General features: G+C 37.8%; 2 protein-coding genes across 6 annotated transcripts in view; one reads left to right on the top strand and one right to left on the bottom strand.

Annotated features, from left to right (window-relative positions):
• SLC25A12 (solute carrier family 25 member 12) overlaps window positions 1–11,244 on the top strand; it is a 43,839-nt gene extending 32,595 nt beyond the window's left edge. For both annotated transcript variants that reach the window (XM_029959886.1, XM_018075291.2), the window contains 5 exons: window positions 5,814–5,954; window positions 7,292–7,430; window positions 9,667–9,825; window positions 10,019–10,109; window positions 10,639–11,244. In XM_029959886.1, the coding sequence (XP_029815746.1) occupies window positions 5,814–5,954; window positions 7,292–7,430; window positions 9,667–9,825; window positions 10,019–10,109; window positions 10,639–10,828 (720 nt within the window). In that variant the 3' untranslated portion in view covers window positions 10,829–11,244. The remainder of the gene's footprint in view (window positions 1–5,813; window positions 5,955–7,291; window positions 7,431–9,666; window positions 9,826–10,018; window positions 10,110–10,638) is intronic.
• Window positions 11,245–13,809: 2,565 nt separating this feature from the next.
• DYNC1I2 (dynein cytoplasmic 1 intermediate chain 2) overlaps window positions 13,810–15,365 on the bottom strand; it is a 28,263-nt gene continuing 26,707 nt past the window's right edge. For 2 of the 4 annotated variants that reach the window (XM_018075295.3, XM_018075294.3), the window contains exon 17: window positions 14,443–14,713. In XM_018075295.3, coding sequence (XP_017930784.2) covers window positions 14,600–14,713 — 114 coding nt within the window. In that variant the 3' untranslated portion in view covers window positions 14,443–14,599. Of the gene's footprint in view, window positions 14,714–15,365 lie in introns of all 4 variants that reach the window. The other 2 variants (XM_018075292.3, XM_018075296.3) reach the window with 2 other exon arrangements.

The raw sequence follows: 15,365 nt of genomic DNA, 5'->3' as shown, positions 1-15,365 counted from the left end.
TTGTTGACCTCTGCAAACTTTTAATTCAAAGAAACAGCCCTGAAGGGAGGCTGCTTATAGTTCTGCCTGATTGAATTTGACAGCCTGGTACATGGCTGAGTCTTCACCTGTCAGTGTACAAAGTTTATTTTCTGAGAAATGTGAGAAAGCAGCTATAATGTGTAGCTAGCAGAAGACTAACCTTTTTCTAGAAAGCTCAGTAACAGAGAAAGCACATACAGGTCATTTATAACAGAGGCTAATATAATTCATTAGTGTTTTTCTCTGTGTTGTGTTTAAATTCATAATTAAAAACAAACATCAGATAATTTTATTATTTTACATTATTTTGTACTGAAATATATATAATATACTGAAATATATAGTATTAAATTCAATCTACATTAGAGGCTTTTCCACTTCGTGGTAGGTACTTCATTGTCTGACTGTAGTGAACATGCAAATTTAAAATATACTTTTTACCTTGCCATAACATCAGAAGAAATAGCATTATATCTGTATGTAGTTCTCAGAGATGTACTTATTACTGTCTCTGACTGTCAGTTGCCTCTGTTTAGTGTTGAACCATCTCCTCATTAACAGCAATAATGCAGTTTTTCATCATTTCTGCTGTGGAACTGCTAATGGATGAGCCAGATGAGCAAGTTGTATTTGCAGCCATTTTAGAGTTTACAGCAGAGGCCTTCCATGCTTTTGAAGCCTTCCCTCTTGCAAGGTGTCCAAAAACACACTGTGCATACCACATACCACATCAGTCCTCAAACAGCAACCAAAAAAATTCTTGTGAGGAAGTGGAGGCAGCTTGGGATAGGTTCCAGCAGACATAGCAATTTTCTCCTCTCTGGATGGCAGTGCTGTATCAAAACTTATGAATGGTGTTGCAGACCCACACATGAGGACAGGTGAAACCTTTACATTAAGACAGTAGTGATTCAAGAGACCTTGCCTGGGCTGTTCAGTATCTCAGCTCTGGAGTGTGTGCAAGCAGTGTGGGACCGTCCAGCAAAGGGGCTGCTCACAGGCATGGGCCTCATCCAGCAATGCTGATGCCCAGACGCTGTATCTCTTTGGCCAAAGTCATACTTCTCAGGCTTCAATTATTCTCAGCTTCTGTAAGCTTGTGGAATGAACTCCCATTTTCATTTAGAGGAAATGTCTTGATTCTCACAGCAGTTAGCAAAGACACCTTCCCAGGCAGTGGCCTGTTTATATGGTCAGCTGCCTGTCGGTTGTCTTTCCTTCCTTACTGCAGGGCAGGGACCTCCCACAGGCAGCCCATGCCCTGTGCTCCATTAAACCTACCTGCTGGCTGCTGGGCAGTGTAAATGTCACTGGGAAGTGTAGGGTCTGCTCTGTCAGAGCCCAGATATTCCCAGCTGCTCTCAAGCTGTTGCTGTATTTGAAAACTGCAGAGCAGCTACGTGGGGCAGCTCGGTTACAACAGTCAGGTCATACTTGTCAATGAAAGGGCTCTGGTCCCTGATGGATGAAACTGATATCCCATCTTCCTACCTTCCTGAGAGTATGCTGGTTTGTTAATCATCAACAGGACTATCCACATTTATGCATGCTCAGAGCAAACAATTTCTTTCCCTACTGTTACTGCAATTAATTGAATTACATTTCATTACAATTCAGTGATTAACCTGCATTCCTGCCTTTGGAGTTTTCAGTTACTGGTAGCTTTGAGTTGCAGGGAGACTGAGTGAGGCTTTGGCAGTGCTTTCCTCTATCCTGCCAGAGGCCTGGGAAGCAGAGAGTGCATGCCTGATATGGACAGTGCTTCCCAAAGGAGCTCACATGCATGACACATGTGAGTACATGGAGAGGGGAAGGTGCTGTAGGGCAACTGCTCATCCCCACCTGGGAAGTGATTTACTCATCCAATGCTGAGTAAATGATTCATAATTACTGTTACAGGAGACAGAGATGCTGTGATTTTAGGCTGTAATTCCTATGAGTTACACAGGAAGAAATGGATTGATTCCTCCCATCATTGCAACGTGCATGGTGCTTAGCATTTTGAATGGATGAATCGTGTTGCATCAGAAAGATGTTTTTGCTTTATGCTGCAGGGAGGAAGAGGATGTGGAGTGCCAGGCAGAAAGGGTCTAGGAACCCTCACTGAGGTGTAGGCAATGCATCTGTTGATAATTAGGGGTTGGGATATGTGTGTGTGTGTTTGCACATACATACACCGAGAGGTCCAAATTTACCACTGATTTTAAAAGTTTTATAAACATTAAATCTAACATTTAGTCTAAATATTTTGGTATACTTGTAAAAAATAATTTTCATACATTTATTAATATATACATACATACAAACAAACGTGTATATGGCTTTATCAAGCAAATAGGAATGTGTCAAATATTTATTTTTGAAAAAATAATTTAAAATGTTAATGATTTTGTTTAACGAACACAAAAATATAGAATTATAGCTGTCAGGCTACTTTCCCTTCAAAATCCTAAAGATACTCTGCTTCTTTTATTATACTTTAAACAGATAAAGTTAGAAGCAGAATTAAACTTTACTACTTTATCTTGATCTCTGTTGTGGACATTTAAAATCTTTGAGAAAATGGTTGTTTTTAATAAAAGAGACAGTAAGCTTACTGTAGGTTCATGGAAAATGACAGCTTTGCCTTGAGAAAGAAGTGCAAGTTTTTTTGTTGTTTTTAAACAAGTCTGGTTTAAGTAACATCTTATTTCAGCTGCTTGTATGGGACATAGCTGTAGTCCAGGATGTGGTGGGTTCAAAAAGGAAGGAAGGAAGGAAGGGCTTGAAATAGGCCTCTCCCCCTTTGTAGCATGTGCCTCTGGGGTGGAATTGGAAAGGGCAAGAGGTCTCATGTTGCAGGGTCATTTGTGTATTTCCTTCAGCCTTTGGCATGTCATGGGGCGTTTGCTGTGGGATCTCAAACTACATCTTTTCTTTCATAACCTTTGCTGTCAGATTTAGTTCCTTCATTTGCTCCTTGTAGAGTTATTTTACATGACATTAAGGTTAAGTAGAAGCTTTTATTACTGGTATTTTTGATGTGTATGAATAACCTCCATTCTGAAACAAATTTGTCAACCTTTTTTAAAGTGTCTGTTGCAATTTATGTGTGAAGAGAGGTTTTTTTGAGGGGGGGAGACTAGATTTAGTGCACCATCTCCAAAAGAAATTCAAGGAGTGCAGTGTATACCTCTGTGTGAATGTACACGTGCACATGTATTTAACATACACAGCTGACAGCTGAAGTAAGATACTTTGAAAAAGAATGACACTGATTGCCAGTGATTTGTACAGGAGCATGGAGATTTGTGTTGCAACCCTGCGTGCTTCCAGTTCATTTTTATTTGGAGATCCTTTGTGCCACTCTCCTCTGCATCCTCTTCTGCTCCCCAAGGCAGCGCTCTCCTCCGCCTCCCATGTTATTTGTCAGATGGATAGTCCACCTTTTACTTAAAAAGAAATCACAAACTAACAAAAAGCAACCCTTGCATACATTCTTTAAAAAATACACGGTGAAAAAGTGAGTTTTCTTGTGTTACATGTTCTGTATTAAAGTCAATGCTTGTCTTATCTGTACTTGTGATGTTGAAGGACCAACTCATTCGTGCAGCTCCCCTGAACACAGCACTCCTCTTCATGTGAATCAATCACTGCTGTGCACAAAAGTGTGCTGAGCTCCAAGTACAACAGTATGATAAGTCAAGACTCGGTTAGAAGTACATGTTGCTCATAGGGAGTATTTAACTGGGTATCCAGATAGTTACAGCTCTTTTTGAGAAATCTGCCTGTTGAGAAGTTTGTCAACACTGTAAATACTCAATGTTCAAAGTGTTGATGTAATTAAAGAGCTTTTCAATTGGTTTTCTACCGATAATATAAGCACAGAGGTTTCCTTATATTTTATTTTGCTCAATAACCCAATAATCAAACCATATTTTAATATTGTTGGAATACATAATTCTGTATTAATTATATAGAATTTGTAACATCGTATATATAATTAGTGTTGCTGCTAAATTATTAAAATGTGTTAAGAGTCTTCTCTTTTCCTTTCTGTATCAGAAGAGGGCTGTTGCTGATTTTGACAGAAAGGTAGGCAGTTGTGCACCTAGGAGAGGAAAATGTTAATTGCTGGAAGATTGAATTCTGAGTAGAAAATAGAAATGTTTACAAATTGGCCTATTTGTGTTTCTATGGTGGCTGTTAGGCAAATAGGAAAAGTTATTTTGGCTGCTCTGCAGGATGTTCTAATTTTTAACATTAAAAATGAAAAATGGAATTTCACATATACATGTAAACAAATAATGCATATTTAAGAGGCAGATAGCTGGTAATTGTCTAGAAAGAGTGAATTTCTAGCCTAGTGTTGCAATTTAAAGTTATTTGAATTTTTTTGTGTGGACCATTGTATTATATAGTCAGAACATGCTGCTTAACATTTTATCTACCAAAATTATTTTTTAAAATTATGTAGGGAAATGCTAAACATTTGAAATTGGTTTCCTGCTTAATGCAATACAAACAAAAAAAAATGAGGTTGTTTAACAGAACTTGCCAGATGCAAATTTTATAAATTGTATTTAGATTGGAACTTTGTCTAGCAAGACAGCCCTCTCATCTTGCATGTGTGGGTGTGTGTGACCTGGGAAGGAAAAGGTGAGATGAAGAAGTAAAGAGAGGCTGAAGAATGCCTTTGGACATGAGTGGTGTCACATAACTGAGTTAACACCATGCAGCACGTCCAAGGAACAGAGAAAATGGGAACCATTTTGGCTGGTCTGGGAGTTCTAGTGATCTTCCTGATGGTTGCAATAAATGTCCACAAAAACATAGGCTTTGGTTTTATTTCTGAGAAGTGAAGTGAGGGAATAAAATTTAGATCAACAATATAGACTGATAATTTGAGCTAGCTGTTTTGTGATGAACCACATACTTCTTCAGAAGTGAATGGTAGTACCTACAGCAAACCAGGGAGAAATCTAAACTTGTCATTTTAAATAGGTTTACATGTCTCTGAAACTGAACTGTCAGACTGAATCCCTCTCAAACCTGAAACACAGTTCTTTGAAAGTCTTTGGTTAAAGTGCAGAATCAGAAGCAGCTTTTCAATACTATTGCCAGGAAGTTTGCAAGGTAGTCCTTCAGTGCTGCTAACAGAGTATTTCCTCCAAGTAAAATCTGTCATGCTCAGCTCAAAGATATGGCTTCTCTTTCTATCTATTTTGAAATGTTATTCTTCCTATTTAAATTTCATATTTTGTTTCCACTTAGGACAATTAAAGACTGCTAAACAAAACTCTAAACACCTTTTCTAATAATTTAAAATTACACCATTACATGCAAATTTACCTTTTAAACAGTATCACTTCTAAATGCAAATGGCATGTCTACACATTTGTGATGGATTATAATTGAATAAACATAAGGTCTTCTTTATGTGTGTTTGATGCTCTAGTAGCACAAGTCTAATGGTTATTTTAGTTTAGTATTTCCTGTAATATCTAATAGACAGTTAAACAGAGCCACGACTTCTAGAAAATGATGTCAAGGAGAAGACAGAAACTGAATTAATCCACCTCTGTGAACTGTAAACATGTAAATGTAAAAATTTATTTTGTACAAACGCATGATTTCTGACCTGGGGCTTTTAACTTCCACACAGGTGCTTTATTAAATATCTCTCATATATTTTTACATGAGAATATCAGCCAAAGCAGTGAGAAGTGCAGGCCCTCAGCACATTGCAAAAGTCGGTACATCACCACATGCTCTTGTAATGCAATTTGCTTTCTTTTTCTTTGGGTTTGCAGGCAGGAGCTTCCCAGGTCATCTTCACTAATCCTCTGGAAATTGTAAAGATTCGGTTGCAGGTAGCAGGAGAAATTACTACAGGACCCAGAGTCAGTGCCCTCTCTGTTATAAAAGATCTGGGCTTTCTTGGTCTTTATAAGGTACGTGCTTCTGCTTGGAGCGGCTCCATCGTTTTATGCTAAACTTTTGTATTGTTGAAACAAAAATTGTTAAAAACAAAGACATCTTTTGAATTTAAAACCAATCTCTTCCTGCAGGGCAGCCCCACAGTGGAAAACTGAAGAAACTCACTTCTAAATTAATGGCAGTGGGATACAAAAAAATACTCCCCCATTCTATCCTTTGGGCTTTTATGCCAAGCTACAGGGAGTCCTGTATTGCAGACCTGCTGGCTCCTGGCACTGATCATTTCCTTTGGTGGGGTTTTTTGAGAAGTTTCTCTAGCTTTCCCTGTGTGTTTTTCTTACATTTATTTTGAATCTCTGTTATCTCTATTGTTATCTTTCCAGCAGGATATTCTCTTTGTCTTAATAATTTGATGGCAGTGAAACAGTAGTGGAGTTTAGTAGGATTCAGATTTTTAAGAAGTTAAGTGGTGGGATTTGTCAATAAATTCCACTGAAAAAAGCCCATACTGTATGGTACTTCAGCAGAATGCCAGTCAACAGATTCCTTCCCTGCAGGTGTACTTACTGCCATCATTACAGATCAGATGTAATGGAGCAGAAGCTATTAGTTTTCTTAAACAAGGAAGAGCTTTTCTTCCTGTATGTTCTGCCAGTGCAAGGGGTAACACGTAAATTCAGCAGTTATATTAGCTGTGCACTTACAGAACACTGCTTTATGTGATTTGTCCATAGACCTGCAATAATACTATGAAAATGTGCACGTTTACTTTCAGAGTTGAAGGGTTTTGTTTTGAATTCGGTAGATGAGAGTCATGACCATTGCATTTCCTTACTAAACTGTGCCCATTTCACAGCTTTTTTTTCTCTTTTTGTTACCTTTCCAGTGCAGCTTCTTTGGTCAACCAGATGATGACCAGTGTGAGGTCTTACAGTCCTTGCTAGTATTTTAATAGTGCTTTTGTGTTTGGTGGAAAGAATGGCCTGCAGGGACTTGTCTTGCTGCTTCCCTGGCTGTGGGTTGTTATCAGCAAGATGTAAGGGACTGATCTTTGTCACTTCATTGCCTTGGACACATAATGTGTAAAAAGTATTTATCCTAGGTACTGATGTCAGGATTGATGTCATGTATGGCTTACAATCTTCTTGATTCCAGACTCTTACTTTAGATGTACTTTATTCTTATTTTCAAATTCCCTGTATTTCTGTTTCCTGAGACATTTTATTTTCTGTGTTATTTATGTGGCAGATAAAAAGAGTTTGTACTTTCTGGGTTCAGGCTGCTTGCTGGATATGAATTTCAGCCCTATCTACAGAATTTATTTGCATTATGTTTCTTTTCTCTGTGTCAGGGTGCCAAAGCATGTTTCCTCAGAGACATTCCCTTTTCTGCAATCTACTTTCCGGTTTATGCTCATAGTAAACTGATGTTTGCTGATGAAAGTGGCCATGTGGGAGGGCTTAATCTCCTTGCAGCTGGAGCCATTGCAGGTAATATTGCAGAATGTTTTCCAAAAGTAATTTTTTCATTCTTTAGTGAGTAACATTTAATATTCATTCAGTAGCCCCATATAAAGGAAGGGCATTGTACCATTGTATGTGATTTAATCTAAATTTGATCACTGTTATCCTTAGTGGGAGGCGATGTAATTTTGATGAGAGCTAATTACATTTGCATAATGTGGATAAACAGCGTAATGCAGCTCAGCAACTTGTAGTCAAATTTGATCTGTCTGTCTCAATGGGGTTTTACTTGTTACTGAGCTCTCAGAGTTGAAGGCTAATTTGAATCTTTGATGAACATAAAATGAGAGATCATAAGAGCTCGGAAGAAAATTGCTTACCTAGTTTTGGATTCTAGAATAACTAAAAGAAACTTTGTTCAAATCTATTTGCTAAAAATATGGCATTAGTTTGTAAAGAAGTTGAAGTTAAAGCATCATACTCTCAAATTTAAAATACTTTAAGGCTTCTCAAACAAGCTTAGTATACAGACAATATGCAGCTGTAATAAAGTTTTTACTGAATGGCAAGGGGTATAAAAATAGAAGCTGTAGGAGCTGCAGTGGTGGATATTTAAACATGCAGCCAGAGATCACCAGGTTCTGCACTGCCAAGAATGAGCTCACTGGATGAAAACCGAGTATCTGCACACAGCCTCTCCACTGTGAACGACTCAGTGTTGGAATCTGCAGTTTAGAAACACCCTTGGGCTGAGCAAGAGCCTTTGTTACTTGTTACAATCCTAAGGAATCACTATATACACATCAGTCACAAGCGCCTGCGTGTGAAGAGCATTTCCCACACTGGACTTGATACAGAGCTTGGCTGCACCTCCTCTGTGCCAGTTGGAGTGTTCCTCCTGCCAGAGGGAAAGGAGACCAGCTAGGAAATGAGTGTTTGTAGCCCCACTTATGTAGTGCAGAGCTGCCAGAAGTGGAAAATTATTTAGCTTCCTGTACTCGTACAACACTCATATATATCTTTGAGTATATCACTAACTTGTGTCTCATACAAGACTTTTTATTTTTAGACTGCAACCTTTACAGCTTCTCTCCATTTGATTGGTGTTTCTATGTTGCTCATACTAAGTGATGAACCCTATTAAAAATGTGTATAAATCTTGCAGGCCTAGTTTTACAGTATGTACAGGAACCTGCCTTTCTGAATTGCAGATTTCAAATTCCCAGTTGCTCGCTCTATTCCTGTTACGTGTGCGCAGCCGGAAGAATACAGTCTGAATGGATCTGCCTGCAAAGGGAAATCTGCTTATGGTTGCTATCAGTGTGTGCTTGTAGGGTTAACCACAGTGCTTCTGTTTTCCTTTAAAACCTCCTGACTTGGTCAGTGACACTTTAGAGTTTATCATCACCTATGCAAGTCAGTGTCTTGTGAAAATTTTTAATTCAATATTAACAAACTGTAAAAGTTCAACAGAAGTCTAAATTAATTTCAGAATTCTAAGTCAGAAGATGGTTCATCTTTTTTAAGGGGATTAAATTTTTACAGTATTCACAAGTATTCAGAAATCTCTCAGATAACACAGTTATATACTGTGGAGTACATTTATGAAAACCTTCTCCTTTCCTTTGGCTAGAAAGCCAAGAGTGGTGCCTTGGAAGTGGAGATTTGTTCTTCCATCACTGTTGGCTAGTATCATGCTGTTGGTACTAAGCAGACTTGTAAAACACCTTCATTGTCCTCAGTCCTTTTATGGCTTGCCTACTGAAGTAAACAGCATCTATTCTCCTACAGAACAATCCAAACAGCAGTACAGACATGTTTCTGTAGAATAGGTGTTTTAAGTAGTAGTTTTCTCATTAGCACCCTTAACAAATGGATGCATAGCATTCAATTCCCAAATCAATCATCTATGTAACTTGCAAAATATGTGGTAGAGTATTAATAAATACAGTAAGGCTGCATAACTAATTTTTATATATTACATATATAGCCTCTTTTATCTTGTTTTAAACTACTGTTAATGCCAGACCACTAGAAGATGTTGAGAGATTCGTTGTTGATAGTTTATTCTCTTTACTATCAGTTATAGCCTTTAAAAGAAACACAAAACTATACCAAGCACAACAGTGTATATGAGCATCAAGAGTAAGAACCTGCATTTTTTGGTAAAAATCTGAAAGTTTGCAGTTGTATTTTTCAGTTAGAAGTGTTTCATCTTTTACAAGATCTTTTGTGCAAATTAAATGTGGTTTTCTTCTAAAAGGTGTGCCTGCTGCTTCTTTGGTAACCCCTGCTGATGTCATCAAGACAAGACTGCAAGTGGCAGCTCGCGCTGGTCAGACAACATACAGTGGAGTTATCGACTGCTTTAGGAAGATTCTGAGGGAAGAAGGCCCTTCGGCTTTGTGGAAGGGAGCTGGAGGTGAGAAACGGACTCTCAACATTAAGGCTGACCCCAAACCTACAAATTAGCACTTGCTTTGTTAAGGACTCAAATTCGAGCAGTATTTACAAGGTCTGATTGTGAAAAACATAACACCTTGTTAAAAATGTTTAGCTTCTCTCCTGAGAAATTCTTTCATTTGTTTAACACTGTGATTTGTAATATTTAACAGCTCGCGTGTTCAGATCTTCACCCCAGTTTGGTGTTACTTTGGTCACTTATGAACTTCTGCAGAGATGGTTTTATGTTGATTTTGGAGGCCTGTAAGTCAAGTATTTGCTATTTAGCTTGCACAAAACAACTACCGAATTTAAAAAACCAAAACTATTTTTTTCATGCATGGGACCCATTAAAACTCATTGACTTTGAGCACCTGTACTTAAAATTGCAGCATTTAAAAAATTCCCCCCCCTTTTATATAATTGAGGGAAACTTGCATGCTCCTTCTAAACAGATGAGGAAATAAAGAGCCATTTCATATTTATTTCAATACACTAATTTATATTTCCATTGTAGCAGGATAGTTTTGTCCATTTTCCTCATGGCACTGGAAGTTAAAAGAATTTACAAAACTATCAGTAAAACTGTAACTTCAGTTTTGGGGTTGATTTAAAATTAAGTAGTGGTCTGACTTCCACTTCACCATCAGAGTTAATTAAGGTCAGCTTTAACAGTCTTCCATACTCAGACAAAAGACTGAGGTATTTAAGCCTGAGTAACTTTATTTACAGTTATTTCTTAGTCTAGATTTCATAACAGAAAGGCTTTTTTTCTTTTTCTTTGTTCAAACAGCAAACCTGCTGGATCAGAAGCTGCCCCAAAAACTCGAATTTCAGATCTTCCTCCTGTAAACCCTGCACATATAGGCGGATATAGACTTGCTACAGCTACATTTGCTGGTATAGAAAATAAATTTGGTTTATATCTTCCAAAGTTTCGAGCTCCTGGCATCACCTCAGTTCAAGCAAAAAGTAGCAGCTGAATCCTGAAAAGATGTTTCAACCTAACGAAGTGATGCGGTGGAAAGAGTTCACAAGAGTACTACTGTATTTTTCCCAGTCAGCTGCATGTGTTCTAGCTGAACTGAGCTTGCAAATCTAATTGCTCCTTTCTAATATTCATACATACCTGCATTTATTTATTTACACACAAGGAACTGATTGAAGCTGTGGTTCTATGCCTTGTTTTAACTGGTGGCATGAAGCTGTAGCCTAGACTTTGCCTTGCACAGCTTGCATTTAATGTTACTGTACATATTGTACATCTTTGTACAGAGACATCAGGGCATCTATACACGTACATTTATATAATGGGTATTGCAGTTCAAAATAGTTTGAAATGTACAGATGTTTTGAAGGCGTTTTGTTAACAATCGTGACAATAAAATGTTTAAAAACACATCAGTTCACTTCTTTGAGTTTAGAGAAAGTTGTCCAGTAGGACAACTTCCACAGATTAAAGATCAGATGCGCCCACTTACTGAATGGACAGGACAGGACACAGCCTTTGCAGGAATGCACTTCAGTGCTAGTTACAGCAAAGGAATTAAAATGCCATGTGCTGGATTGTAAGTGTAAGAGGATACAGTAACTAGATGAGCACAGGCAATATTTTATTTTGCAGCACTACTTTGTGACAAGGAATTATCTGGAAATACATGGTCATAGTAAATGTGTAATAGATCTTACCTCTATGGTAGCACATTTAAAACACAATGAGAGATTTGCCAGTTATTAGCAGACTCAAGAATTCTTACAGGGCTTATTACTCAGAGTGCTTTTTTTCCAGAATAGAAACCTTGTTAAAAAAAAATTGAAGGCATTCTCTTTATTTTAGATTGTTGTACCACTGAAAGATTATGTTATTCTGTGGGGGTAAAAAAAAAAAGTTACTTAATGTATTATTTTTATATGCAAAACTGATTGGAGTGGAAGCTGAGTGGAAGTGAAAGGGGAGGAAAAAGCAAAAGCTTGAACTGTTTCTGGCTTAGTGTCTGCTGAAAGTTTCCCTGGTATAATATTTAAATGCAAAAATGTCAGAGGAAATAGGGGAGTCTAGATTTCCACAGTCCTACAGGAAAAGTAGTTATACTGCCCTTGCAGCCAGAGAAGAGATGGGTGGGTTTCCAGCCTTGCTCACTGAAGCACAGCAGGCTCCTATCTTGAGGTTTACGTGTTTCTTCTCGGGTTTAGCACCCCAGAGTGCAGCGTATCCCAGTGGTATGAACTGATTCAAGGTTCTGTTATTTACTTATTCAGGTGATAGCAGACCAATCAGAGATTTAGTCCGTTTATGAAGAAATGGCTTCTTAGAAACTGAACACTACACAGACAAGCCCTCCTTCAGCTCTAGCCTCCAAGCAAGATACAAAATATTCTGGTGCCTAATAATATTAAGTGAGCCAGAGGTTACAATAGACCTTGGGAGTTTGATCACTATTCTGCATCATGCATATATATAACCCAATGAGAAGGCTTCCTGTCTTTATTATCCTGTTTAAGGAATTTCTTGTTCTGTACAGTTCTCTGGACAGGGACAGGCTTCCCAGGAACCCTCTCTTGTATCTGTATATTTTGTCCTGTGCTTTTCTAAACAGATACAAAAGTGGTGGGTACCCACTGGCATTTAATCTTAGTCACAGCTTGTTGACTGACTTGATCAAGGCCTTAGGAGACTTTACAATGCACAACAACATTTGTATTTCTTACAGCTCTAAAACTGGACAGTTTGGCTCCCAGAATGGTCATTTACAGTACCTACCATCACTGTTGGTCTCCATGTTGCAGGTATGGGTTTGACAACATTTTAAATCTGGACTCAGCTATTCTGGGAGGGAGGAAAACAAGCAGGAAGGAATATAGAGTAGTACTAAATTTAATAAATGAAAATTACTAAAAGGTTGAAACTACACAAAACTAGCGCCATATGACCTGCATGTGTGCAACAGTCACTGGAAGAAAGTCTCATCTACTGGATTTCTGAAAAGAAAAAGTCTGACAGAAATGTATTCTCAGGACAAAAACCCACAAGAACAACCAACCAAAATCCCAAGCATCCCCTCCCCCCCAAAGCATCATGAAAACAGACACTCAGCTCACTAAGAATTCTTGTGCCCAAAGGGTACAAACCATCGCATGATGTGCCTGTGCTTTATGTAGTTCACACGCTTCCCAACTGAACAGAGCTGCTGTTGTAAGGTTGAGGAAAACATGCAGGGTAAATATCTGCAAACCAAGCAGCCTGACTGCATGGGAAAGCGGGGGGGGGACACAGACATTTTTAACACACCGACACCAATGGAAGCCTGAACACATTTCACTTTTAGACCCACTGAAAAAAAAACCCTCCTGAAGACAGAACTGCTGTTCCTGCTGCCTATGTCTCTATAAACTACTCATAACAGAACTGAGAGGAGGAGAAACAGAAAAAAATCCAAACAAAACAGAAAAGTTAAAATACAAACAATGAAGAAACAAGGAGAATACTTCTGGACATAAAGCTGATCAATAAATATAAGCCTATTTCCTATTTTCAAGCATATAAAACCAGCTCTTCTGAGAAAACAATAAACTTGTAGCAGATTTAAGAACAGAAGAAACAAATGTAGAATCCTAAGTTAAAGGCATCAATACTGGTTTAGAATCTAATTATTACAACTCAGAATATTCATTAAAAACCTCAAAACCACCAAAACCAACCCAAAAGCAAACTGTAGGCCCCCACCCCTTTAAACTTTATAATGTGCTAAGAAAGAAAAAAATTAACCTTTAACAGAAACTGCAACGATTCTGTTTGAAGCCATTACAAAGTTTGTTTTCAACAAAAATGTTAAAAATCAATGAAAAAAATCTTCCTTTAACTTAATACAGAAAATTAGTAGCAAGCCTGTGCAAATCATCATGCCATAGAAATTAAGTAAAAATCTAGTTCCTTATCCTTTGGAAAAGAAAAATTTGACAATAGCCTTTTTCCTATTGGCTTTGGTAAGAAGTGGAGGTTGAAGGTAGAAAAGAATTCTGTGATGTGTATAGTAAAACAAAAGGAGCAGCTCCCAGAAACTTTAAACTACTGCAGGGACACAGATTAGAGGTCAGGGCAGCTGACAAGTTCTCGTATTTATTTATGAATCAATCTCACCTTTTACTGCACCAATTCAGACAAAAAGAACTTGGTATTAAATATGTATTTCATTAATTCAGGGTGGATTATCAAGTAAGTTTGTAACTACAGACAAGTTTTATTCACATATATTACCCACTACCAGAGTCTGAGGCTTATCTATATATGAACAATGACATTTACTTGGAACATATGCATGCATATCCATGGGTAATTTGAGGAGTTCATTAAAGAATGCTTCAGACATTTACTACCTAATGAAGGTTAGTCTGTGTAATACAGAAAGTTTTAGGAACAGAACTTCTACTTTTCAGAAAGATACTGTTTCAGACTGGAATTTTCAGAAGCCAAGTAGCAAATTTATACCAGGTTAGTGTTTCAGCAAAGTAAGTTCCTTGCAAAGTCAAAGTTAACTGTATTAAAAGTTACACAAATCCAAGAATGTGCTTGTAATTTATATATAAAAAGTGACAATGCAAGATCTGATTTTCAGTGATCTTAATATGTTTTCAAAGTCCATAGTTGAATCCATACATTCCTCCCTTAAGCTATGATTTGAACCGACACATGCTTGCACTTTTAGGATTTGCATCAAATCATTCACAAATCTACCAGTGCTGCCTATTTTCCAGCTCTAGGCCGGGATTCGGGTCGCAGCTTCCTCTTCTGCGTCAGCTCTGTTGGCGTTTATTTCTGCCAGCGTCCGACCAAAGCGAGTCCACTCATCCCCACGAGGAACAGCAATTTGCTGTGGGCAAAGAGAGTGTTATTTAGACCCAATGATAAATAAATCTGAGCTCACTTGGAACAGCAGAGCACTTAAGTAATATTCAGAAGAGGTTCTCATAGAAAAGCTTACCTTTATTTAGTGTCACTTTTTAAAACAGTCTGACCATCAATAGCTCTAACTAATAAAACCAGCAGAATTTGAGAATCCTACATTTAAGTATATAATGATATTATTACAAACTTGGGCTATACACCTCCATCTGAGAGACTGCCTCCAAAACTGCATGCTAATGCTATATCCTCAGCCCATCAATCAGTTTTGTACTACTGCAGTACACATACTTGCAACAGCAACAGCTTCCCTGTAGGAACAAAATCAACACTGCTCCACTGCAGTCACAATTCACATGTGCCACAGTTACAAAGAAGGCAAAGTCTCTACAAACAAAACCATTGGTTCTTTCATCTTATTTTGCCAGCCTTACAGTAATGTTTTTCCTTTTTAACAGAGTGACAGCACACTAAAAAGTTATGCTAGAACACCCTAAATAAAACCCTAAAAGGAATCTTTAATTTGAAAATAAAAATTAAACCTAAAAGTGATTCCTGTAATGACAGGAGAAAAAAAGTGAAAAGCAAGTTGCTAAGTAAAGGGCAAAGAAACTCAATAT

This window comes from Manacus vitellinus, unplaced genomic scaffold (genome assembly GCF_001715985.3).
Source record: "Manacus vitellinus isolate BGI_N305 unplaced genomic scaffold, ASM171598v3 scaffold_22_pilon, whole genome shotgun sequence".
Classification (NCBI taxonomy): Eukaryota; Metazoa; Chordata; class Aves; order Passeriformes; family Pipridae; genus Manacus; species Manacus vitellinus.
Note: the sequence above shows the minus strand (reverse complement) of the source record. Positions and strands in the feature narration are given on the sequence as shown.